This window comes from Cebus imitator, unplaced genomic scaffold (genome assembly GCF_001604975.1).
Source record: "Cebus imitator isolate Cc_AM_T3 unplaced genomic scaffold, Cebus_imitator-1.0 Scaffold297, whole genome shotgun sequence".
NCBI lineage: Eukaryota > Metazoa > Chordata > Mammalia > Primates > Cebidae > Cebus > Cebus imitator.
The window spans coordinates 623679-651305 of record NW_016107612.1 but is presented as its reverse complement, the minus strand read 5'-3'; the positions used below and the strand labels follow the sequence as shown (position 1 = coordinate 651305).

The following is a 27627-nucleotide window of genomic DNA, read 5'->3' as shown; positions in this document are numbered from 1 at the left end:
AATTTTTTTTTTAAATTAATTAATTAATTTATTTATTTTGAGACAGAGTCTTGCTCTGTTGCCTAGGCTAGAGTGTAACGGCGAGATCTCGGCTCACTGCAACTTCTGCTTCCCGGGTTCAAGTGATTTTTCCTGCCTCACCCTCCCAAGTAGCTGGGACTACAGGTGCCTGCCACCATGCCCCACTAATTTTTGTATCTTTAGTAGAGACAGGATTTTGCCATGTTGGCCAGGTCTTGAACTCCTGACCTCAGGTGATTCACCTGCTTTGGCCTCCCGGAGTGTTGGGATTACAGGAGTGAGCCACTGCGCCTGGCCATGTTATGTATTTTTTAACCACAATTTTTAAAACATATAAAACAGCTTGAACAAAAGGGTGATCCAAACAACATTTTTGTTTGGCAAGTGCAAATTTTAGTTCATACGTGTAATATGTTACCAAATTAGAATAATGCCATTAAGATTGAAATTTATTCTTTGTGTTGGCTTGAGTCCTCCAAACCAAGATAAAATTAGACATGAAGAGATCTATTTCTTGGGGAAAGCGTCTGTGATGGACAAAGGAGAGGAAGCTGGAGTAGACAAGGACAGCCTCCCACTGTGATGACATCTGGGAGAGGAGGGAGGGAGCCCCAGGGAGCAAGCATCTCAGATCAAAGCACAGTGCTAACAAAGTTCCAGCCAGCCTGATGGGGAGTCTTTGAGTCCATGATGCCAATTAGGCCAGGTACAGTGGCTCATGCCTGTGATCCCAACACTTTGAGAGGCTGAGGCAGGAGGATCACTCAAGGGTAGAGTTCCAGACTAACTAACATGGGCAACATAGTGAGACCCCCATCTGAAAGAAAGAAAAGAAAGAGACAGAGAGAGAGAAAGAGAGAGAGCAAGAAATAAATTAGCCAGGCATGGTGGCATGCCTCTGTAGTCCCAGCTACTCCGTAAACTGAGGTGGGAGGATCAATTGAGCCCAGGACTTCAAGGTTGCAGTGAGCTATGATTGCGCCACTGCACTGCACTCCCGCCTGGGCAGCAGAGTGGGACCCTGTCTCAAAAAAAAAAAACTCCTCCTGCAAAAAAAAAAAAAAAAAACAAAAAAAACAAAAAACAAAAACCGAAGTTGCCAAACAGATGGGTCCCCTGGGACCATTTTCTCTCTCTACACAAAATAGATGACCAGCTGCACCCTCACTTACAACTCTGCCAATTGGGAAGCTTTTTCCTCTCCACTGTATTTCACCACCTTTCATGAAGTGATTGTAATGAAGCCACTGTCCATTTTTGGCTTCTAAGCCAGCCCATCTGTGAACTGAACTCAAGCCTTTTCCTTCTCTTCCAGGTGGTCATGAACTCCCAACCTCCTGCAAATACAGTCATACATTGGAGCTGGGGGAGGGATCCTAGTGCAAATGTGGTGGGTGCCATGCTGGCCTGGGCTACCTGCTCATGCAGCTTGCTCATGCTTCCTGATCCTGCTGGGGCCCAATCCTGGATTAACCATTTCCATTTGCAGTGTTCTGAGGCTTGGCCTGTCCTACTTAATGACTCAGTGGGTCCAGTGGAACCCAGCTGGTAGTGGGCAGGACTAATGCATGATCACCTGGTACCCTATGTATCCAGTGTTCTGTCTCTACCAGGGTATAGTAACAGGCCAGGAGTTTTTCTCAAAAGACAATTCTCTGCTGTGTATTGCATGGTCTTGTTTCAGAGTCCTGGCTCCTTTGCTGTGATTCTCCTGCTGGGTCTTGCTTTAAGATGCCTGCTGCATCTTTTTTTCACCACTGACACCCCCAATGCCATAGAGTCTATTGTATCACACAGCACAGTTGGCAGGGCTGTTTGCATCATAACCTTGACTTGCTACAGGGCCCTTTCTTGCTCTGCGTTCACTTGGAGCTGGCGACTGTCTATGTCAGTGGGGATAGCATCCATTTGCATCACCTTGTATATGGACATATTAAGTGTTCCTAAATGTGGTCTGCCTTGCCCTTAGAACCTAAAGAGGCCTACTGCCAGAAATAAGGTGGTAGGGCTCAGGATCTCCGATGTTATCTTCAGTAATTCTACTCTGGCCCCAACCTTGTGCACCCTAAGCAGCAAAACAAAAGCCCTCCCTCAGATCTAGTGAGTGCCTGTCAATGCTAAAGCATGCCCCTTGCAGGAGAAGGGGGAGCTGACCCGCACCCCAAGCAGTGTATCACAGCTTGCTTTTTAAGCACATCCAGAGCTCACCCTCCCTAAGAGAAGTCTCCCTGTCCTGCCCTGTGTCCTCTTTTATCCCTATAGGGAGCAGACAGAGAGCTCCCGTGTTGCCTCCCTGATCCTTGCGATGTCACACATCAGCATAGAAGTTAACAGCATGGACTTTGGGTTCCACCGGCGCTTGATTCCATTCTTGAGTGGAATGGAACCTAAGCTACTCCAGTCCTTGGTTTTCTGATCTGTAAGATGACAGCAGTAATACCAATTGTACCCAACTGTTTTGAGGATTTCAGGAGATGACTACCAAGCACAGTGTGACGCATGATGTTGCTGTAGGTACCCCAGGTTGTAGCGGCTTCTTTAGAGGCTGCTTCCCTCATTTAGTTGGAAGCTCCTTGAGGATCAGAGTGGTCTTTTCTAGACATTCCCTCTAGGATACCGTAAGGCTGGCTGTCTCGCCGGAAGCTCAGAGACGCGTATCCCTCTTCACGCCTGAAAATTACATTACCAGAATCTGCACTCAGCATCTAGCTTCTCCATGCCCACCTCTGCACTCAACACTAACCTCTGCACTGGGCACCTAGCCCGCCGTTGGAAATTCCCTCTGCACTCAGCACCAGGATCTGCACTTGACACTAAACTCTGCACTCGGCACCTAGCCAGCCGTTGGAAAACTCCACCAAAATTTAAAAGAAGCCCTGCCAAAACCTGCCCAATAACGCATTGCCCTGTCCAGCCCACTCACTGGAAATCCAGCCTGCTTACCTATAGCAGCTTGCCACGTCCACATCCTATTTCTCCACAGGCAATCAGAGCGCCTTCCCTCCGTATCTAACCCCACGCCTGAGGCTCAGGCCTGACTTCTCTGGCTCCCTTTCCCTGGAACATAGAACCTCGCCCAGGAGCCGAATTGGCATCTAATTGTTCTCATGCAGGCCTCAGTTTCCTCATTTTAAACTTGGCAATAAACCTTACAGAGAATAACCCTTACAGACACCAAGGACACAGTAGATATTCAGTGACTGTTTAGGGATGTATCTTGAATGTATACCCATTTTTAATCAGCCACGTTTTTTTTCTTCCAGAAATGCAGAATGTTAACATCTGAGAGAAGCCGCTGTTCTCTCAGAGATTGTAGGAAGCACCAGGTGGTGAACAGAGCTGGGGCCTTCCAGCAAGATAGGGGAAGAAGGACACTCTGATAACTTTCTGGGCCCCAGTTTCCTCATTTGGAGAATGGAAAGAGTGATGGATATCATTACAAGGTTGTGGCGAAGGTTTTCTTAAACTGTAGTTAACAGGCCGCCAAGGACACAGTAAGCACTGAGAAACAGCAGCTGCTATTATTACTCTCAATTTAAGAGTTATTGTTAAAGAAGTGAAAGTGAACGCGCTCAGGTGTGCGCTCAAGGCCAGCAACCTGGCTGGGTCCTTGAAGAAACCTGCGGGGCAGCACGGGGCGGGGTCGTCGGAAGCCCCACCCCTTTCCTCGCGTCCGGTCGCCCGGGCAACGCACCGCCGCGTCGCAGCCAGAGTGACGTGGGGGCGCCGGCAGCCGGAGTTTCTGGGCACAGTCGGCTTTGGCGGGGGACCGCTATAGCAGTGATGACTGATGATGACTCCGAGAGCGTCCTCTCCGAGTCCCAAGAAGGGTCGGAGCAGGACCTGCCTGTTATCCAGCTGTGCGGGCTGGTGGAGGAGCTCAGGTACCGCGGCCATGCCTGGGGGCCGCCCCTTCTCCTCCTGGGCCCTCCTTCCCTGGCGGCCTCGGACCTGGGGACCAGCATGGAGAAGATCCAAGCCCTTTCTGGGGAGACTTTGCCTCTTTACCTCTGCGTCTCCACCACCTGAGCCACCAAGCCGTTGACGGAGCTAGAATGCGGTGGTGGGAAGAGGGGGTGCGGCCAGTGGTAGGAAGCCCAGAGGGTAATTAGGGAAGTGAGAGTTTCAACCAGATTAGCTTCTGTTGTGCCAGACGGTGTGCTTAGCAGATCCACAATTCTGCAGCGGCAGGTTTTTCTGATGCTAAGATTCTATGATAAGGCCTGGCGCCGGGGCTCCCGCCTATAATCCCTGCACTTTAAGAGGTGGAGGCGCGCGGATCACTTGAGGTCAGGCGTTCGAGACTAGCCTGGCCAAAATGGTGAAACCCCGTCTCTAGTAAAAATATAAAAATTAGCCAGGCATGGTGGCGGTCGCCTGTAATCCCAGCTACTCAAAAGGCTAAGGCAGGAAAATCACTTGAACTCGGGAGGCGGAGGTTGCAGTGAGCCGAGATCGCGCCAGTGCACTCCAGCCTGGGCGACAGAAAGAGACTACTGTCTCAAAAAAAAAAAAAAAAAAAAAAAAAAAAAAAAAAAAAAAAAAATTCTATGATAAAACTAATACGGCAGCAGAATAGAAAGCAAGCTATTGAGATGGTTTTAGTGTGTGGCAACATGTGCTGAACCTAGGTAAACAGACAGTAAAGAATGAGTGGCCCAATATTCTACATTTATTTTATTTTGGCAGTTTGCTTTATATCTACTACTATAGCAAGTAAATTGGATATCAAGATTCCATGATGTAGTTAAGATTAGTTGTACAACTTACTGGTCTTGCACAGAATATCCTAGCTTTAGCAGCTGAATAGATGTTACTTCTGTACATCTACAAGTACCTTAGTTCAGAACTGAGGTATGTTACTAATAGCTATCATTTTTTAGTGCTTCTGTGTACCATGCATTTACATATATGACTTTATATAATGACACTGCAACCCTAAGAGGTGGGTAAGGAAACAAAGACACAGAGGTTAAGTCCCTGCCCTAAGTTTACACAGCAAGTCAGTGGTAGTGCTGGGCATCAAACTCAGGTGCATCTCCGCAGACTACATACACCTCGAAAAAGCAAGATACTTTGATGTATTGTGCTTTCCATTCAGCCTAGTTTTTTGTTTGTTTGTTTGTTTTTTAGTCAGAGTCTCACTCTGTTGCCCAGGCTGGAGTGCAGTGGTGTGTTATCAGCTCACTGCAACCTCCACCTCCCAAGTTAAAACGATTCTCCTGCCTCAGCCTCCTGAGTAGCTAGGATTACAGACGCCCACCACCACACCGAGCTTATTTTTGTATTTTTAGTAAAGACGGGGTTTCATCATGTTGGTCAGGCTGGTCTCAAACTCCTGACTTCAGGTGATCCCCCTGCCTTGGCCTCCCGAAGTGCTGGGATTACAGGCACGAGCCATTGCGCCTGGCTTCACTAGTCTTAAAATTCAGCCAAACAGGAATATTAAAAGTAATAACAAAAACTGCAGTTACTTTCTGACCAGCCTAATAGATCAATAACACATGAAAACGTCAAAGTTGTCCTCTCTCTCTTGTATACATACATATACATACTTGTATGTAACACGTACACACATATGAGAAGTTAAAAAGGTTATAACCTTGGCATATACAGGATAAAGTAGGTATGTTATCTGTTGCTCAGTTCAAAGTTTTATTTTTTGTTTGTTTTGTTTTTTTTTTTTGAGACGGAGTTTCACTCATGTTACCCAGGCTGGAGTGCAATGGCGTGATCTCGGCTCACCTCAACCTCCGCCTCCTGGGTTCAGGCAATTCTCCTGCCTCAGCCTCCTGAGTAGCTGGGATTACAGGCACACACCACCATGCCCAGCTAATTTTTTGTATTTTTAGTAGAGACAGGGTTTCACCATGTTGACCAGGATGGTCTTGATCTCTTGACCTCTTGATCCACCCGCCTCGGCCTCCCAAAGTGCTGGGATTACAGGCTTGAGCCACCGCGCCTGGCCAGTTCAAAGTTTTTGATAAACTTCCAGTTAATACTTTTTATCTATTGGATGCTGGAAATAAAAGAACTGAAAGATACAAACCAAAGGAAACTTCTGAAGATTGTGGGTGTGTATAACTTCAAGAATATAGTAATTCAGGTTGGGCACAGTGGCTATTGGCCTGTAGTCTCAGCACTTTGGGAGACCAAAGTGGAAGGATCACTTTAGGCCAGGAGTTTGAGACCAGCCTTGACAACATAGCAAGATACCACCTCTACAAAAACAATTTTAAATTAGCCAGGTACGACGTGCATCTGTAGTCGTAGCTACTCAGAAGGCTGAGGCAGGAAGATTGCTTGATCCCAGGAGTTCAAGGTTACAGTGAGTGCAACAGAGTGAAAACCTGTCTCTCTCTCTCTCTATATATATATATATATATATATGTGTGTGTGTGTGTGTGTGTGTATTCATACTATATATATAAAATCATAATATGTATATATATATATATATATATAGTAATTCAGAAAGAATTTCCCAAATGGGTTCAATGATATTTGAAGATGAAACCTATGACAATTTTCAATGTAATACTAGTTTTCTGCATTTTGTAGCTCATTAAACATATTAATAAAAATATCAAATATATAGCACTTACTGTGTGTCAGGCCCTGTCCTAAAGGCTTTGTCTTCCTTATTGGATGTACCCTAAAAGTTAGATGCTATTCATATGCCCATTTTATAGGTGAGGAAACTAAGGCACCAAGAGGCTAAGGGGTCTTGCAGGTCCACTAGTTATTAAACACTAGTTATTTGGGGTTTAAACTCTTACTAGAACTTACTCAGGTACCCTGTCTTGCAGCTATTTAAACTCTGCTCTCAAAACTGAGACAGAGATGTTTGAGAAATATTACATTAAACTGGAGCCCAGGGATCATCGACTTCTACGATTATCAGAAATTAAAATGTCAGCAGCAGATTATGCACAGGTACGCAATGGAGATCTAGAACATTCTTTTATTGTTTGTCCCCTTAAATGCAAGTGGTATTTGTATATCTGCCTTTGGTGTGCCCTCTGTGGCCAGTTGACCATGGGACCTTCTTCTCCCTGTTTTATTTTTGATTTTTCTTTGCCGCTCTAGGGTTTTTCTTTCAAGTGAGTGTGAAGGCAATTGGGTTCAGTTAATAGTGGATTGACTCTCCCAGTATATCTTAGTTTACTTAAAAGAATTCCCTTTGACTAGGTGCAGTGGCTCAGGCCTGTAATTCCAGCGCTTTGGAAGGCTCTGGTGGGAGGATCATGTGAGGCTGGGAGTTTGAAACCTGCCTAGAGAATATTGCAAGACCCCATCTCTACAAAAGAAAATTCTTAAATTAGCCAGATGTGGTGACATGCATCTGTAGTTTTAGCTACTTGGGAGGCTGAGATGAGAGGATTGCTGGAGCCCGGGAGTTTGAGGCTGCAGTGAGCTATGATCACACCACTGTACTGCAGCCTGGGCAACAAAGCAAGACCTTGTTTCAAGATCTGGTTTCAAACAAACAAGAATTCATTTAAATTGAGGTACTCAACTGTTTACAAGGGCCAGCCAACCACCAAAAGAAGGGAAGCAGTCCTGGCACGGACCCTTGTCTCAAAGGGGTTTCTGTGTAGGCTTATCCTTTGAGGGCCAAGCAAACCTGTATGTACCCTGGACCACCCACTTCCAACCTTTGCCTTAAATGCATAGAAAATCCAAGATGTTTATTTGTCTGTTTTGCTGAACACAACCCCAGCCGCTCCTGCCCCCACCCCCCGACCCAGATGCAGTTTCTTTTCTGTGTTCAGCTCAGGAAAGTTCACCTCTGAGCTTCCCCCGACTTTGACTTGAATGCTAGGCTATAATGGATTCACAGCCTTCCCACCCTCAAGATGTTTACCCTTATTTATTTCCAGTTCATTGTCAAACATAGGCCTTTGAAGTATTTAGTGCAGGGGCTTAGGATGACTTGAGAAATAAACGTCACCTCAGGTCTAATATCCAGCATCCTTTTACCTTGAATTTTTTCTAATTTGTTCTCCCTGGCTGTCACTCTGGGGAACTTCTAGCAGGTCAGAGGATCATGCTGACGCCCACCTTGGGCTGGTTCATTACTAATTCCTCTTTGACAATGACTTTGTTTCTCTTGGGTTGCAGTTTCGAGGCAGGCGTAGATCCAAATCCCGGACAGGTGTGGATCGTGGGATGGTCCTGACTGTCGACCAAAAACTCGAGCTAGTACAAAAGGAGCTGGAAGACACAAAGGATGACCTACGGCGCATGAGGGCAAATGCGGAACGTGACCTGCAGCATCATGAGGTACACCTTCTTCCAGGCGCAGCCCGCGATGCCCAGGCTCCCCACCTCCGCGCCGGTGAGATGTACCTAGAGTGGGTGCATGTGATTGTTGGGGCTTTAGAATAAACACTAGTAGAATGAGGAGAATCCAGAGCCTACCTTTGAGGAACTTACCACCCGCCTGAGGGGACAACACATTTTTAAACTTTTTAAATGGGGTATTTTAAAAATACACAAATGTAGAGAGGCTAGCACAACAAACCCCTATGTACTCAACACCCAGGTGCAGTGATCATCAATATAGGGCCTCTCTTGGTTGATCAACTTTCCCTTCATCTGGCTGAGTTACTAGGAAGTGAATTCTAGACATACTATTTCTCTGTACATATTTCAGTATATATCTTTAATATATGAATTCTTTTAGAAGACATAATCATGATAATCCTAAATGCTCTTAAAATTTTACAAGAATTTCTTAATAATACCGGGAGTTTGAGGTTTAAGTCAGCGTATTAGGGTTCTCGAGAGGGACAGAACCAATAGCATACATGTCTGTATGAAAGGGAGTTGGTTAGGGAGAATTGGCTCACATGATTGCAAGGCAAAGTCTCACATGATTGATCAGCTATCTGCAGGCTGGGAAAAGAGAGAAGCTGGTAGTGGCTCAGTCCAAGTCCAAATGCTTTGAAACCAGGGAAGCCAACATTACAGCCTTCAGTCTGCAGCTGAACTCCCTGGAGCCCCAGGGAAGCTGCTGGTACAAGTCCCAGGGTCTCAAGGCAAAGAACCTGGAGTCTGATGTCTGAGGGCAGCAGGAGCAAAAGCTATTGTCGAGCACGGGAAGAAGAGGGAGAGCCAGAAGACTCGGCACACAAGCTTATCTGCCTTCTTCTGCCTGCTTTGCTCTATCTGCTCTGGCAGCCAATTGGATGGTGCCCACCCACACTGAGGAGGGTGGATCTTCTCCCAATCCACCGACTCAAATATCAGTCTCTTCTGGGAACACCCTCACAGATACACTTGGAAACAATACTTTGCCACCTATCTCGGCATCCCTGAATCCAGTCAAGTTGACACCTAATATTAGCCATCACAGTGAATGGAGTGAAAAGTCCCTAGGTCAGCATTTCTATACAGCACACGTGCCCATGGTTCATGCCCTATTACAGACCAGTATAGTGTCTCTTAGTCCAATACAGTTTCCTCCAGAGAAGAAACATCACTGTTAATTCGGTTGCCTACAGGATGACGTTGTTGGCTTGCATTTGAGAGCCATGTTGTATGAAAAATAGATACTTCTGTTATATTTTTAAAGTTTTTCTATTTTTCTGTTTCTAAATGTGGGCATTCACAGAGTCACACTCATCTCAAGAGGGACCAGTCTGTAGACTCAGTCTCCCATTGATAAAACCATCTGTATCACATCAACTGATCCCACTCTTTCACCCCTCTCTCTTTCCAAACATGCGTGGTTGAATTCTAGCAAGCTAAAGGAGCTTGGGATGTGGTAGCATTATCCTGACCTGCTAGGTTGTGCAGTGTAAGCATCAAGTGCAGAGAGAGAGAGAGAGATCAGTGTGGGCTAGAGTGGTCAAAATGAATTTGTTGAGGAGGTAGGGCTTAACAGGGACTTGGCATGATCTTGAAGAATGATGGCATCTGTTTAAGGCACAGGGAAAGAAGGGTACCCCAGGTAAGGAGAATGACATGAGCAACGCAGCAGAGGTGGGCACCAGCATGGCGAGCTCATGACATTGAGGAAGATGGTGCAATTAGAGAAGAGGATGCTTTGGAGGCTGCGTTAGGAATTCAGGTTGAGTCAGGCAGCAATTTCTTGACAGCCATGCCAAGGAGTTTATCTCTGCTGTCTTAGAAAGCTGGACCCCACTGAGGATACTTGAGTAGGAGAGCAACATGTTGAAAGCAGCGTTTCAGGTGGATTAATGTTCTACCACGTGGAGATGATGGGGCTGGGAAGAGGCTGGTGCCTGAGGCTGGCCAGTGAAAATGGTTTTGCTTCTTGGTGCCCAGAAAAAAAGCCTGAATTAGGATGATTTGCAGTCTGGCTACAGACGTCATTCCATTTTAGTTTTTAAAGTAATTACTGTATATGGCTGGGCATGGTGGCTCATGCCCATAATCCCAGCACTTTGGGAGGCCCAGCCAGGCGGATCATGAGGTCAACAGATCGAGACCATCCATGCCAACATGGTGAAAAAAATATTATAATTATGTGTGTGTGTGTGTGTTCTTATTTCAAGTCAATTTATGTTGTAGAATATTGAAAAATACAGTTAAGCTAAAAGAACATTTGAAAAAATTCACAATTTACCACTCAGAGGTAATTTCTGTTGACTTTCCATTTACCTCCTATAGATAATTTTCTATGCATATATGAATTTCTTTTAAAAAATAGTATCACATTATTTTCTAAACTGTATTTTTCATTTAACATCTATTTATGTCAGTACAGATATTCATGTTGTAAAATCCTTTTTTTTAGTTTTCAGAGATGGGGCCTCGATGTATTGCTCAGGCTGGAGTGCAGTGGCTGTTCATGGTCGTGATCATATCACATGACAGCCTTGAACTTCTGGCGTCAAGTAATCCTCTTGCCTATGCTGGGACTACAGGCACCATACCTGGCTTTATAATATCTTCTTTATTTTTTTTCCATTCCCGCCCCCCACAAATACTCAGGCTTGGAAATATAACGTCTTTTTTTAAAAGTAACAGAAGTATCTAGTAAGAGTGCCTCTTTATTTCCCCACTAATCCATCTCTCTAGATGTAACTGTGGTTCGTGTTTTGATGTATATCCTTCCAGATATTTTAATGGATAAATAATTTCAAATATGGAAATGCATATTTAGATAGATAACTTGGCCAAGCATGATGGCTCATGCCTATAATCCCAGCACTTTGGGAGGCTCAGGTGAGTGTATCACCTGAGATCAGGAGCTCATGACCAGCCTGGTCAACATAGTGAAATCCCTTCTTTACTAAAAATACAAAAACTAGCCTGGCATGGTAGCGGGTACCTGTAATCCCAGCTACTCGGGAGGCTGAGGCAGGAGAATTTTCTGAACCCAGGAGTTGGAGGTTACAATGAGCTGAATTTGTGTCATTGCACTCCAACCTGGGCAACAGAGCAATGGAGTGAGACTGTCTCAAAAAAAGAAAAAAAAAGATAGCTACCTGACATCCTGTTTTTGTTTGCTCCGTTTTTATGGATTCTATTTTTTGAAGAATGCTTTTAACTAATAGCATTGAAATACAGGTATTGATCGTCTTACCACCTATGCAACTTAGGACCATTCGACTTTACGACCGCAATAGCTAGCCACGACTGCTCCGCGTCTGGCAGCGCAAATGTTGCCCAGCTGGGCGTACGACAGTGCGGACCAGCTTCCGGCAGCACTACCATCTCCACGTGCACCATTTCAACTGTACATATAGCCTACTCAACTTACGACCAAATCGTGATATGACCGGTCCGTGGTCCCGACCGTGGTCGTAAGTCGAGCACTAGCTGTAGTCAAGTTTGTATCTTAAGGATATGTTCCTAAGACTAAGAAGAAACATAATATTTTGGGACACAAAGAGGCCTGGGAACTTAGGTTCTCAGAGGACACATCCTTGAAGAGTTTTGGAAACGCTCTTTTCTCTTTGTGCTGACTCCCCCAGGCGATCATTGAGGAGGCTGAAATTCGATGGGATGAAGTTGAGAGAGCAGTGCACGAGTTTGAAAAAGATATTCTAAAAGCCATATCTAAGAAGAAAGGGAGTATTTTGGCCACTCAGAAAGTGATGAAGTACATCGAGGACATGAACCGCCGGAGGGTGAGTTGGCAGACGAGTTTGCAGACAGAGCTTAGAAACGGAAAACATTCTTTGAGGGATATTATGGAAATCATCCATGTGAAGCAGCCTAGCTCCATTTGGTCCACCATACATGTTGCCCACATATGCAGATTTTTTTTGCATCCCCTAAAGTGTGTGAGTATATGCATGTTTTAAAATGTATGTTTGTGGTTGGGCACAGTGGCTCACGCCTGTAATCCCAGAAATTTGGTAGGCTGAGGCAGGTGATCATCTGAACTCGAGGACCAGCCTGGCCAACATGGTGAAACCCCATCTCTACTAAAAATATAAAAATAAGCTGGACATGGTGGCACATGCCTGTAATCCCAGCTACTCGGGAGGCTGAGGCAGGAGAATTGATTCAACCTGGGAGGCGGAGGTTGCAGTGAGCCGAGATTGCACAACTGCACTCCAGCCTGGGCGACAGAGCAAGACTCCATCTCAAAAAAAAAAAAAAAAAAAAATTTAAATGCATGTTTATCAAGGCTAACACCAATAGTACTTCAGGTTGATTTCTGTTTGTTTGTTTTGTTATGTGTTTCAAGATCTGATGTATTTTCTTGAGAAAAGTATGAGGCTGGGCTGGTCCAACCTGTCTAGAGAGGTGACTTTGGAGTAGGACAGATAAATCTCTTTTTCAAATTTTTTAAAAGACTTTTAAAAAATTGTTATAAAGATGTGTTGCCCAGACTGGTGTCGAACTCTAGGGCTTAAGCAGTGAACCCGCCTTGGCCTCCCAAAGTGCTGGGATTACAGGGTAAATCTCAAGCTCTTTGAGTTCCTTTGTTATCAGGAGATGGACCTTGGGCTGTTATGAGAAAAAAGGAGAATTTGGGGGTTACTCCTTCATTTCCAGAGTCTTTACAACATGTCAAGCTACAGATCCTGGAGACAAAGTAGGGTTACTAACCCTAACATGTTAAGAGTGATAAAGGCCGGGCGCAGTGGCTCATGCCTGTACTCCCTGCACTTTGGGAGGCCGAGACGGGCAGATCAGGGGGTCAAGAGATGAAGACCATCCTGGCCAACATGGTGAAACCCGTCTCTACTAAAAATAGAAAAATTAGCAGGACATGATGGTACACGCCTGTAGTCCCAGCTACTTAGGAGGCTGAGGCAGGAGAATTGCTTGAACCCAGGAGGCAGAGGTTGTGGTGAGCTGAGATCATGCCACTGCACTCCAGCCTGGCAGCAGAGCGGGACTTCATCTCAAAAAAAAAAGAAAAAAAAAATAGTAATAAAAATTATGTAAACTAACATCGGAATACAAGACCAAAAAATCATAAGGTCATTTTGTCAGGAAAGGCCCCTACAGTAGCATACACTCAAATAATCTTGAATTTGAAAGCAATATAAAATTTGCATGGTGCAAAACCAGTGTCCTCTGCTGCTTGGTCATGAAATGTCATAGCAGCCCCAGCCTGAATAGAAGTAAAAGGACCTAAAATAAATGACAGAATGTTAGGGCTTAAAGTTTGGTTTGCAGCCCCAGAACCGTCCACTTTTCAAATCAATAGGAAAGAGGAGAGAAATGGATTAAATGCATTAAAATGTGCCTTTATTTTTTAGGATAATATGAAGGAGAAATTACATTTGAAAAATGTTTCTCTCAAAGTTCAGAGGAAAAAAATGCTTTTACAATTGAGGCAGGTATGTGGTCCTTTCTCTCTCTCTCTCTCTCTGTTTCTTTTTAAGGTTACTGTGGTAGACCGAATAAGGTTCTCACCCCCACTCCAAAATGTCCATATCCTAATCCCTGGAATCTGTGAATACATTAACTTATGTGGCAAAAAGGATTTTGCAGATGTGATTAATTTCAGGATCTTGAGATGGGGAGATGATCTTGAATTAACTGAGTGGCCCTATATAATCTCCCCCCTTACCAAAGGGAAGCAGGAGGGTGAGAGAAGCTATAACAGAAGCAGAGATCAGAGTGATGAATATTCACGATAGGGAAAAAGGGTCAGGAATCAAGGACTGCAGACAGCTTCTAGAAGCTGGAAATGACAAGGAAACAGATTCTCCCATAGAGGCTTGGGAAGAAATGCAGCCCTGTTGATTTGAGCCTCCAAACCCATGTCAGACTCCTGACCTCCAGAACTGTAAGATAATAAATTTGCATTAAAGCCATGAGGTTTGTGGTGATTTGTTACAGCAGCAATAGGAAACTCATACAATGACTGTGCAGGCAAATCAAAGCTTTTCTGTAGACAGAGTTGGCTTGAATTTAAAAGACCCTCAAGACATGCTTGTTGGCCCTTTCTGGGAAGTGGCCTGGGTAGCACAGTGACGTGTGCTTTGGTGTGTCATAGCATCGCCACCAGCTGACCCTGATGGCTCCTAATGAAAGGCAGTAAGGCAGACTTGGCTCCGTCCTTTCCTAGCTCAATATTTTTATCACTAACTCGAATTTGGGCACTGATGGCATGCTCATCAAAGGGGGCTCCTGACAAGGACACAAAACTGGGCAGGAGAATTAACATGTTGGGAGCCTATTGCTTGGGTGACTTGGGATCCAGAAAGACCTCAGCAAGCTGGGACAGATTTAACAGCATGAGGTGACGAAGGACAAGCGTAAGACCCTATACTTTTGATCCCCCAAAATACCTGCTCAGGAACAGGATGGCTTAGTCGTAGAGTATGTGATAAAGTCAGCTCGGCTGGTGGTGATGCTGTGGCCTGGGCTACACTCAAAGAAACACAGTGTCTAGACCAAGGAAGGGGTAGCCTTGCTGTACTCTGCATGCGCATCCCCCACCTGGAGTGTCATGTCACAGGATGAGCTCCACCCTTGAAAGAATTGGCAAACTAGAGTTCACACAGAGAGCAGGCCAGATGTCGAGAATAGAAACCATGTCCAAGAGTCTGAGACTGATGCACCCAAAGGAGAGAGGGCCCAGGAGGGCCACAGCCACTGTCTCCAAGTGCTCAGGGCTGCAGCAGGAAGGGAGAGCAGAGCTGGGGCCGTGAATGGAGGTGTCAGGGAAGGAGATTTGAGTTCAGTGCAAGAAAAAGTTCTGCAGTGAGTGGTCCCAGTGGAGCTGTCTGCAGATCGTCAGTTCCGGGTACTTGGGGATTCATGCAAGCACGGGCATCTTGAAGAAGGGCTTTAAGCTAGAGATAGAGAATAGGTGGATCATCTTTAATGCTGCTGCTACACGGAAATAACACAGACATGGGCTCTGCCCCTGAGAGCTCATAGACTAGTGGGCAGCAGTGTCATGAGAAAAGGTGTGTATGTATAACTGTGTATACAGAAGCTACATACCAAGGACCACAGAGTTAAAGCTTCCAGGGGCTCAGCAGAGAGAGAGGTCACCCTCTGGTGTGGAAAACAGGTTGGGAGCATTGGAGCTAGAGCCATGATTGTATTGGGGCTTAAGGAAGTTGTGTTGTTTTGGGAAGGGGAAGAAGATGAATCCCCGGAGGTAGGACAGACAGCATGAGTGAGGCGTGGGAGTGAGGCACAGCAGTTCCCAAGTAGGGCTATTGTCTACCACAAATATAAAATGGCATAGGCCTGGCAGGGCTGGTAAGGGGGCCAGGTCAGGGAGGGAACCTTATACACTCATGCACTGCAGGCAGAAATAGCAGATGATCAAAGGAGGGGGAATCTATGGGCTGCTTTTCTAGGGTTTTTCATGTTAAATACAACTTTTAAATGGCCTGATTCTTACTCTTCCTTCATGGCCCTGTTTAGGCACGACCCCCTGTGGGATGCCCTCTGTGTGTGACTCAGTCTTTCATCCTCCCCTGGCCTGGCTTAGGGGCTTCTGTGTGTCCTCTGCCCCACTCCCCAACATTCCCCCGAAGAACACATCCCACTGCACCACGCTATTGAGTCAATGGCTTGTCTGTAAACCCTCAGATGTACTCCATGGGGCCAGGGAACATTGTATTTACTGCAATCTCTATTTCCAGATGCCCAGTATGTGTTTGTTGAATGACTGAAAGATGACTGACCTTCAAAGTCTTATCAAGAGTTGCAAGATGTGAGCCATACATTCAGAATCACAACTGATGTATCATCTTTTCTGTCATCTTTCTGAGCTGTAGAAGGAAGAAGTGGGCGAGGCCCTTCATGAGGTTGATTTTCAGCAGTTGAAGATAGAGAATGCTCAATTTCTGGAGACAATTGAAGCAAGGAATCAAGAACTGACCCAGCTAAAGCTGTCATCTGGAAACACTCTACAGGTCCTCAGTGCCTACAAAGTAAGGCCATTCCTGATGCCTATCCGCCTCCTGCCGCAAGGCTTTCCACACGCCTCTTTCTGGCCACAGGGAGGTTCTTGTGCACTGCAGTTTCATGCAGCGGTTAGGTGCCCCCTCGCTGTCAAGCCATGTGTCCTAAAATTCCCTGAATGCTCCCACAACCCTGGCTGTGCATGAGAACCAGAGTTTTTCTTTAAAAAAAAAAAAAAAAAAAAAAAAAAAAAAAAAAAATCAAAAAAATAAAAAAAAAAAAAAAAAAAAAAAAAAAAAAAAATGCAAAAAAAAAAAAAAAAAAAAAACGAACCCTATAGATAGGTAGATAGATAGATGATTGATGGATAGATAGACAATAGGTAGGTAGGTAGGTAGATAGACGACAGGTAGATAGATGATAGATCTAGATAGATAGATAATAGATGATAGATGACCAATAGATAGATAGATGGATAGATGGATAGATGCCTGAGTCCCACCCTGACTAATTGAATTAGGAAGTGGGGGCCAAATCGCTTCTCGGCCTTTTGGCTAAGATCAAGTGTAGGAAGTGGGGACCAGGCATCTTATTTATTTTGTTTTGTTTTTTTGTTGTTGTTGTTAATTCCCAAGTGATTTTTATTCATGGTGAGTTTTGAGAACTAACCACATTAAGAGCCCTGTTTAATTTGGCTCTAAATGTGGTTAGTTCTCAACTCACCATGAATAAAAATCGCAGTTGGTATACACTGTAATCTCTGGCTACTTGAGAGGCTGAGGCACAAGGATGGTTTGTATCCCCGGGGGCAGAGGTTGCAGTGAGCCGAGATCATGCCACTGCACTCCAGCCTGGACAACAGAACAAGACTCTGTCTCAAAAAAAAAAAAAAAATGCAGAGTATTAGCCAAATTCAAGCAACAAGTTACTGACAGAGCTGGGACTCCCAGTCTAGCATGCATCCCACCTAACTCCGTGTGTATCCCACCCAACTGTCTTTCCCAGCAGAAAGTATGTAGAAAACAGTGTGTCGGCATTCTGAAATTTATGTGTCATAAACATCCAACAGATCTTCCACTTTTAGCTTCTCTTGTCAGTTTTTAGCTTATCTGATCACTGTTATTTCTAGAGGAGGCAATTCCTGTGACTTCCAGGCGCTTGTTGCCTGGAGAGCGAATTGTACTTGGTTAGATTACATTGGACCTTGATCTTCTCCTTCGGAATCAATTAAGTAGCACAGGCCTGCCTGGTCTTGTAGGGGGAAAGCCAAGGGTTTGGAAATGGAGCTACTGATTTTTAAAATGAAACTCCCAGGCTGCAGGACCTGACCTCTTTAGTATGGGTCTAAACGTGCAGTGCAGATTGCTTGCAGTACCCAAGATCAGCAGCACAGGCCACAGTGGGCAGAGTGAGTCATTCCTGGGGGAAATGGAGGCAGCACAACTGACTTGTGGAGTCAGACCTTGCCTGTGCTTGACTAGGGGCTCCTCCTCCTGGGGCAGGTGCTTCATCTGGGCAAGATTCTTCACCTCTTATTTTACTTTTTTTGAGACGGAGTCTTGCTCTGTCGCCAGGCTGGAGTGCAGTGACACAATCTTGGCTCAGTGCAACCTCCACCTCCCGGGTCCAAATGATTCCCCTGCCTAAGCCTCCCGAGTAGCTGGGACTACAGGCCCGTGCCACCACACTCAGCTGATTTTGTATTTTTAGTAGAGATGGGGTTTCACCATGTTGGCCAGGATGGCCTCAATCTTTTGGCCTTGTGATCTACCTGCCTCGGCCACCCAAAGTGCTGGGATTACAGGCATGAGCCACCATGCACTGCCCAATTCGTTACCTCTTAGAGGCAAGTTTTGTGTCACCAGGATGGTGCTCTATCTAGTATGTCTTGTGTCCCCAGCATCAAGGACGGTGCCTGGCTAAAGCAGGTACTTGGCCAATATTGTTGAATGAACTGCTGTCAGTATAGGTGTATACTTGGTAGGCATGGGACAGTGACAGGAGGGGCCACTTTGATATAAATATCAAACATTCATTCTCCCAGCAATCATAAAATGAAATTAAAGAAATAAATATCAAACACCCAAGTGTGAAACCTTGTTAAAGGCATGCAGAATAACTTTTCTCTATACTAAAAATACCAATACCTCCAATAGGGTAGGCACCGGGCTAAGTGCTAAGGGTACAGCATTTAGACAGCATCAAGCAGAAATGGGCTCTTCTCTTCTGTGAATTTCATGTGTGAGCCTGAGTCAAGGTGGTAGCTTTTTCTCTGACTTTATGCCCTCAAGCCCTGCCTGGTGGAATCTGGTGGAATGTAAGATGTGACTACTGCTGTGCTGAGTCACGCCGGACTGACTATAAACTAGTGATTTGGGGCCTTGTAGGTAGAATTCTAAGATGTCCCCAAGACTCCCCACCCCCTAGGGTCTACACCTTGTATAATCTCCAGCCAGGACTGTGAATATGATGGGTTCAGTTATTAAGTTCTGTTCTGTTCTATGATTCAGTTATACCGTATAGCACAGTTGACCTAAAGATAGGGCAATCACCTGCTTGGGCCTGATCTAATGACACTAGTCCCTTGAAAGTACAGATTCGCCTGGGCACATTGGCTCACACCTGTAATCCCAGCACTTTGGGAGGCCAAGGTAAGTGGATCACCTGAGGTTGGGAGTTCAAGACCAACATGGAGAAATGACGTCTCTACTAAAAATACAAAAAATTAGCCAGGTGTGCTGGTGCATGCCTGTAATCCCAGCTAGTTGGAAGGCTGAGGCAGGAGAATCACTTGAAGAGGCAGAGGTTGCAGTGATCTGAGATTGCGCCATAGCACTCCAGCCTGGGTAACAAGAGCGAAACTCCATCACAAAAAAAAAAAAAAAAAAAAAAAAAAAAAAAAAAAAAAAAAAAAAAAAAAAAAAAAAAAAAAAAAAAAAAAAAAAAAAAAAAAAAAAAAAAAAAAAAAAGATTGTAGAGTGTCTCTGGAAGAGGAAATCATAGATGCGAAGCGTGAGGGGAAATTGCTGGAGGAAGTGTTCTCCATTGTGAGCTTGAAGACAGAGGCGCTACATGGAAGGGATCCAAGAGGGGCCTCTGGGAGCTGAGAGTGACCTGCTGACAGCCCAGAAGAAAACAAGGGCCTTGGTCCTACAGCTTCAAGGAAGTGCCCTTCTGCCAACAATAAGTGAGCTTGGAAGAGGACCCTGAGCCCCTGACAAGAACCACAGCCCTGGCGAACACCTTGATTTCAGCCTGATGGGACCAAGGGAGAGAATCCAGCTACACTGTGCCCAGACTTCTGACCTATGGAAGCTATGATGGGTGTTGCTTTAAGCCACAAAAGTTTGTGGTAATTTGTTACATAGCAATAGAAAGTGAATGTAGTTATTTTCAGAAGTGGCCTCCTCACATCTTGACTCAGCATCACCAATTCCGTTCTCATCAACCTTTGTGAAGACCTGCCCCAGCAGAGCCAGTCACGGCCTTGCTGTGCCCTGGAAGTTCCATCCTTCCTGCCCTGCCGCTCTAAGTTGTTGACCGCTTGTCTTCCCTCTGCTCTCTTTCCTCCCACCTGAATTGCTGGTTTGCAGCAAAGTTTTGCCCCATCTCCCCAGCCCCACAGCTGACCCCGTCAGTCTGGTCTCATTCACTTTTGTTTTCCTTAGCAGAGCAATTTTCATGCAGAAATGAGCCTTAAAGAAGTGAGGCCTGGAAATAGGAGTGCAGAAAAGAATGGTCCCTGGGTGCCAGAAGGTCCCCCAGGCAGGCGGTTCTGGGCTCCCCTGTTTTGAAAACCTGGGGCAATGCCCTTGCCCCCTCCTCCTGTCTTCACTTTGACTGTGGCCCTGCTGTTCTCCACCCACTCTCCCAGCTCCTATTAGATCCTCCTCTCCTTGGTTCTTTCCTTATCTTGGAATGTTCTCTTCTCTCTTCACCTTAACATGCTGACTCAACCTTTCAGCTCTCTTTCCAGCATTTTTTTTTTTTTTTTTTTTTTTTTTTTTTTTTTTTTTTTTTTTTTTTTTTTTTTTTCAGGAAAACCTTGTCCAGCCACTGTCCTGGTATTCTCACAGCGTGGCACAATTGCAGTCTTACATTTCTTCTTACGATTATTTGACTGCATCTCCTCCACTGTGCAGGCTGTGAGCCGCCTTCCTGGTGGCAGAGCCTAGTTTGCTTCCCTGGCCAGTGCTTGATGCAGGGACTGGCGCCTGGTGGGTGGGTTTCCAGGGTTTGTTGAGCGAGCTCCCCCAAATCACTGCGTCTTTCCCTTGGCCCACTCCTCTGCCTAGCAGAGCACATCCCAGCTCTGGACTGACTCTTCCCCACTAGGAGACAGTGGCCAAAAGAGGGCCAGTCTAAGAAGCAGGGGCCTGCAGGAGTTGGTGAAGGGCAGATGATGCCCTGGAAATCTGCAAGACTGCTCTTGCAGGACTCCCCTAAAACTAGTAGGCCCAGCTTCATTCGGAGATGAGACAGTGGTGGAGCCTGTGGGCTGTGGAATCTTACTGTCTGGGCTCAATTCCTGGGCCCCCTAGTCTCTGTGACCTTGGGGATATGGTTTTACCTCCCTAAAGGTCAGTTCTCTCACCTATAAATGGAGATAGTAGTAGCACCCACCTCGTGGGGAGTAATCCCCACTCTCCATCCACATGAGATAGTCATGGCAGCTGTTTGCTGGATGTTCTCCATGTACCAGGCACTGTGCTCAGTGCTCTACCAGGCCATCTCCTGTAAGCCTCTCCACAACCCTACATGGTGACTGGACCCAAGTTTAGAGAGGTTCTGGGACCTCCCCAGAGATTTCCTTAGTGAGTAGTGGGGCAGGATGTAGGTCCTCGTATGCCTGACCTCTCTCCCTCTCCTTCTGAGGACAAGATCCCAAGGTCCTCTTCTCCCTGACCAGTTCTCAGACATCAGGATTTGGAAAATCTGGGCAACCATGAGAAGGGCAATTTGGATTTCCCGGCTGGTCCTGCTTTTCTGTGTGTTAACCAAGAGATGTCTCCCCTTCATGCGGTTCTGAGAGGTCACCTTAGCTCAAGACTTGCCATGTTGTTATATTTCAGAGCAAGCTTCACAAGGCAATGGACATGTGCATCAATCTGGACAAGGAGATCTTGCTGAGGAAAGAGCTACTTGAAAAAATTGAAAAAGAAATGCTACAAGTAGAGGAGGTAGGAGAGGGCCAAATGTGGTATTTCTGACGTTTGTCTCCTTGTGTTTATAAGGGCTTGAGTCAGGGTCCGCCAAGATCTAAGCCACCTTGCTGGTTTATCTAGAAAAGCCTAGACCATAAAAATCAAAATAGCTCTGGGCCATCAAAGCACAGAGTGGCACCTGGAGACCTACAGTCCAGGTGTGTCGCATTTTACTGCTGGGTTAGGTTCTAGAGTCAGCTCAGAAAACAAAAATTTCATGGAGTCCAAATAATATTTGGGAATTCCTTAAGTGACCCATAAAGTACAGTATTCAGTGTTGTGTCCACAACCCCATTAAAAATATTCAATGCATATAGTAACGTATCGGATAGGAAAAAAAAATACACATGCCAAAATAGAACATTTGATGTAAAGGAGAGACAGAGAGAGAGAGGTCATAACCATATGACATCTCACCTGGTACCCAGGCTGGATGCTCACAGCCTGAGTAGCCTGTAGCAGAGACCAGCTGAAGAACAGTAGACCTGTGACCTCTGTCCTAGGCTCACTCCAAGGCCTGTGGTCACTGTGTGAAGAGGTGAGTGGAGTCATCTGAGCTCCCTGCCTGTCTAAATTGCAATTTACGTCTCATTACTTTGCTGAGCATTGCTAGCTGAATTTCCGTAACTTAAATGTACATAGGATGTGATGCAAAGAGAACTTTTTGGGGAGGACGCAGGAGGAAGAGTGCTGGACTTATGATCAGAAGGCCTGGCATCAGGTTTGGTGCTGCCAATTTCTAGTCTTGAACAAGCTTTTAAATAGATAGGATTGTTTCCACATCTGTGAAATAGATCTATTGCCCTTAGTGTAGTGGCTAGAGAGGACCACATATAATGACACTTTGTCAATCCCTAAAACTGTTTGTATGATTATTAGTGCCATTGTCTTGTGTGGGCCTGAAGTGTCTCCCTTAGTGTGTGTGGCCTCAAATTTGCCTACAAATGGCCCCAAAGCCACAGGATTATTAACATCTAAGTTTTGTCACAGCACACACATTATATTCTCGAAGGAGAACTAACACCTTCTGTGAAAAAAAAAAAAAAAACCACCCAGTCTCAATACAGAGTGGCAAGTAGCAAAGTTAAAGCAAAAACCTGTGAACTCTCTTAATGCAGAATTGCTGTGGTTCTTATTTTTCCCTTGGGTTGATAGTTATTAGATTACAAGTAAAACTTAAAACTGATTTTTTTTAAAGCCTGGCATTCACTGCTTAGTATATTGTAGCTTTCTTGTTAACGTCTTGAAAATAGCTTTATTGGGATTCAGTTTATATACCATATAATCACCCATTTAAACTGTACATTTCAGTGGATTATGATATATTCACAGAGTTGTGTAACCATCAGCACAGTAATTTTCGGACATTTTCATCACCCCAGAAAGAAACCCTGCACCCATTAGAAATCCTTCCTCATAGAACAGGTGTGGTGGCTCCTCCTGTAATCCCAGCACTTTGGGAGGCCAAAGTGGGCAGATCATTTGTCAGGAGTTTAAGACTAGCCTGGCCAACATGGTGAGAACCCCGCCTTTACTAAAAATACAAAGATTAGCCAGGCATGGTGGTGGGTACTTGTAGGGAGGCTGAGGCAGGAGGATTGCTTGAGCCTGGAAGGTGGAGGTTGCAGTAAGCTGAGATCACACCACTACACTTCAGCCTGGGTGGTAGAGGGAGGCTCCGTCTCAGGGGCGGGGTGGAAGAAAGAAAGAAATTCTTCTCCATTCCCCACCACAGCCCGCTCCCACCCTCCAGCTCTCCGCGGCCACTAATCTACTTTCTGCCTCTGTGGATTCCTCTGTTCTGGACATTTTATGTAAAAGAGATTATGCAATATGTAGTCTTTTATGAGTGGCTAATCATATGTTTCTTTTTATGGCTGAATAATATTTCATTGTGTGGCCAGCCCGCATTTTATTTATTCACTCATCAGTTGGTGGACATTTGGGTTTCCACTTTGGGACTCTCATGAGTAATTCTGATGTGAACATTCTGGTACAAGTTTTTGTGTGGATACGTGTTTTCTTTTCTCTTGGCATGTTTTCTTTTCTCTTTGACATATACCTAAAAGTGGAATTGTAGTTATACATGGTAATTCTGTGTCTAACACCTAGACATGGAATTTCTAGGTTTTTCGAAAGTGGCTGCACCATTTTGCATTCCCACAGTGTATGAGGGTTCCAGTTCTGCACGTCTCTGTTATTCTCAGGTTTTCTTTAATGGCCATCCGACTTGCTATGAAGTGATATCTCGTTGTGGTTTTTATTTGAATTTGCCTAATGACATGGAGCATCTTTTCATGTGCTTATTGGCCACTTGTCTCTTTCTTTGAGAAATGTCTAGTCAAGTCCTTTGCTTGGTTTATAAGTGGGTCATTTATCTTTTTAACTTACCTATTGTAAGTTGAAAATACCATAAGTCAAAAATGCATTTAACATACCTGACCTAAACATTATAGCTTAGCCTTGCCTATCTTAAATGTGCTTAGAACACTTATATTAGCCTACAACTGGGAAAAATCTTCAAACACAAAGTCTGTTTTATATAGGGTGTTGAATGGCTCATGTAATTTATTGGATACTGTACTGAAAGTAAAAAACAGAAGGGTTATACCAGCACTCGAAGTGTGATTTATATCACATGTGTATTGCTTTTGCACCATCTTAAAGTAAAAAAAAAACTTAAATTGACCCATTGTAAGTCAAAGATCACCTGTATAAGATTCACAAATATTTTCTTCCATTTTGTGGATTTTCTTTCACTTTCTTGATACTTTTTTCTGTAACACAAATGTTTTTAATTTTGATAGAAGTCCAGTTTATCCAGTTTTTTGAGCTTGAGCTTTTGGTGTCATGTATAAGAAGCCATTGCCTTACCCCATATCATGAAGATTTACTCCTCTGTCTTCTTTTAAGAGTTTTATAATTTTAGCTCTTATGTTTAAGTTTATAATCGATTTTGAGTTGATTTTTTTTTTTTAATTTGAGACAGAGTCTTACTCTGTCACCCAGGCTGGAGCACAGTGGCATGATCTCAGCCCACCGAAACCTCCTCATTCCAAGTTCAAGCGATTCTCCTGCCTCAGCCTCCCCAGTAGTTGGGATTACAGGCACCACACCCGGCAAATTTTTTTGTATTTGTACTAGAGACAGGGTTTCTCCATGTTGGCCAGGCTGTTCTCAAACTATTGACCTCAAGTGACTCCCAAAGTGCTGGGATTACAGGCATGAGCCACTATGCCCGGCCAATGTTAATTTTTAATAAATACTTTCTATTAAAAGGGCTAATTAATTTTACCATATGATAATTTTTTAAATAAATATTTAAAAGACAAAGGTTACTCAAAAAATGGAATTACCATCAGTTCTAGCAATTCTGCATCTGAGAATATGCACAAAAGAATTGAGAAGGGGATTGAACAGATTTTTGTACACCAATGTTGACAGCACTGTTCTTCATAATAACCAAGAATTGGAAACAACTCAAGTTTATCCAATCAATGGATGAATGGATAAACAAATCAAACGAGGTATATCCATACCATGGAAAACCACTCCACCTTAGTAAGGAAGGACATCCTGACACATACTACCATGTGTAGGAAACTTAAGGACATTATATTAAGTGAAATAAGCCAGAAATAAAAGGACAAATACTGTATGATTCCACTTATATGAGGTAGTCAGAGCAGTCGAATTCATAGAGACAGAAAGTGGAATGGTAGCTGCCAGGGGCTGGGAGAGGAGGGAAGGAGGAGTTACTGTATAATGGGTACAGAATTTCAGTTTTACAAGACAAAATGAGTTCTGGAGATGGATGGTGGCAATGGTTGCCCAAGAATGTGAATGTACTTAACGCTACAGAACTGTATAGTTAAAAATGGTTAAGATGGTATATCTTATAATTAAAAAAAGACATGGAAGTGAATTGAGTCTGATCAAAGTATACTTAAGTACACAATTTTTCACACACAGAAAAACCCTAAGAAGTCAAAATAAGTACAACATATACCTTAATAAAGAAGAGGAAGAGGAAGGAGGGAAGGGAAGGAAAGGGAAGGAGAGAGGAAAGGAAAAGGGAAAGGAATGAAAGAAACAAGACTGTTTAGACTGCACTAGGTGTTTCTGAACTGGATTAAAACACGTTTAGCAAAAAATCAGAATCTTGTGATTCTTACCCCTCCCCAACTTCTTTGAAAATGTAAACATTGGCTCAGCGCAGTGGCTCACGCCTGTAATCCCAGCACTTTGGGAAGCCTAGGCAGGTGGATCACCTGAGGTCAGGAATTCGAGACCAGCCTGACCAACCTGGTGAAACCTCGTCTCTACTAAAAATACAAAAATTAGCTGCATGTGGTGGCGGGCACCTATAATCCCAGCTGCTCGGGAGACTGAAGCAGGAGAATTGCATGAACCCAGAAGGTGGAGGTTGCAGTGAGCTGAGATCGGCCATTACACTGCAGCCTGGGTAACAGAGAGAGACTCTGTCCCCCCCAGAAAATAATTATTTTTGGAACTCTATTGGAACTGTGGGGAGAGATGACAGGGCCAGTGAGTTCTCAAAGCAGGAGCTGCTGGGGTACCCTGGATGTGACTGCTCCTTCCCAACCCAGGACCGGGCCAAAGCCGAGGCAGTGAACAAGAGGCTCCGGAAGCAGCTGGCCAAGTTCCGGGCCCCACAGGTGATGACTTATGTCTGGGAGAAGATCTCAAATGGGGACCTGGAGAAGAGCATCAAGATGTGGGAAAGGAAAGTGGAGATAGCAGAGGTGAGCCACGGGGAGCCCCAGGATGGGCAATCTTTTATGTCCTCAACGTTTTCATTTAGGATTTTGGTCTTTGGGCTAAGAATACCGATGTTTGGATGTATAATTTCTGGGAGAAATCTCAGCAGTTGCTTTAACTATTAAACCAAGATGAAGGATGATTGTTTTTTTTTTTAAGTTCCCCCTTTTGTATTGTTAGGGGCAAGGTCTTTTCTGTTTTCAGGGAGAAACTCTGTAGTAATCATGTGTTTTTAGTTGCCTGTTTTCTTAATGAATTCTAGAAGTCTCTGAATCCCTCTGCACTAGTAATTTAATAATTGCTACTTTATAGATGGAGAAGCCAGTTTTTAAAAAAATGAGATACTGATGGATTTTTTAATATCACTCAGAACCTCAGTCCCTGCATGTACATAGTTGCCGTGGGTCTTTCTGCTTCTGCACGAATCCCGCAGATTTTGAATATGGTACTGTGTGACAGGAAGCACACTTGCTCGTGTGAGCTGCGGGAGATAAATGGACAATGGGAAAACATATGCTGGTGTCAGAAGAAAGACAAACACCCAGGCTGCCATGGCCAGGCTGCAAACTGAAGTCACTCAAACCATCAACAGAGTAGCTTAGAGAGCCAGTCAGGTCACTTGGGGAACTGGGACCTTGGTGTTTTCACATTTAGCCCCTGGCTTCCATTTCCTTTGTTACTTTCTCCCATGTCTCCTGTGGCCATTTTGTAGCAGAGAGTAAATTAGGATCCAAACTTGAGCCCTCAGATCTGGAGCTGAGAAGTAGCAGAATCGTGGTAGGAACATGCAACTTCTCACTTCACTGAACAGAAACATGCTCTACAGAAGGATCTTCCGGGTGGGTGCTGCCCCTTGGTGGCCCCTGCACTACATTGTGCATGGAGGGCACACTGCCCCACACAGGGTCACCTGCACCATCATGGGGCTGGATGAGGGTTGCATTCTGAATAGCCACAGTCAGTTTTCCCCAAGTGACCTTCTCTCCCGACTCCTTTATCTTTTTTTTTTTTTTTTTAATTGGCAGATGTCCTTAAAAGGCTACCGTAAGGCTTGGAATCGAATGAAAACAACCAATGAGCAGTTGCAGGCAGATTATCCTGATGAGAAGTAGCCAGAGGCAGGCCACGCTTACAGACCCAGACGTCAGCTATTAAAGTAATCAGCTCCTTTCTAGTCACGGGCTCCTCTCGCTGTTCCCTGTCTGCCTGGTATTCCCAACTTCCTAGCCAGGCTGAGCATCACCTCTTGGGCCACATCTGCTCATTGGGGAGTGTTTTCACAGCCTGGCCCCTGGAACTGTTACCACTG

At 44.8% G+C, this 27627-nt stretch overlaps 1 protein-coding gene and 1 non-coding gene across 3 annotated transcripts; both read left to right on the top strand.

The window, feature by feature from the left end:
• Positions 1-3723: 3723 nt before the first annotated feature.
• CCDC113 (coiled-coil domain containing 113) lies at positions 3724-27489 on the top strand. 2 transcript variants are annotated; one of them, XM_017502584.2, is made up of 9 exons: positions 3724-3905; positions 6831-6957; positions 8146-8307; positions 11973-12128; positions 13719-13799; positions 16206-16361; positions 21405-21512; positions 26147-26302; positions 27344-27489. In XM_017502584.2, exons 1-9 carry the CDS (start codon positions 3805-3807, stop codon positions 27428-27430), a joined length of 1134 nt encoding a protein of 377 aa, XP_017358073.1. In that variant the 5' UTR covers positions 3724-3804; the 3' UTR covers positions 27431-27489. The 2 variants fall into 2 exon arrangements, with proteins under 2 accessions (XP_017358073.1, XP_037585206.1); XM_037729278.1 differs by lacking the exon at positions 8146-8307 and having other exon boundaries at positions 3731-3905.
• On the top strand, positions 16867-17055 carry LOC119467504. Its single transcript, XR_005196046.1, has one exon. It is a non-coding gene; the product is annotated as a U2 spliceosomal RNA (small nuclear RNA).
• Positions 27490-27627: the final 138 nt, after the last annotated feature.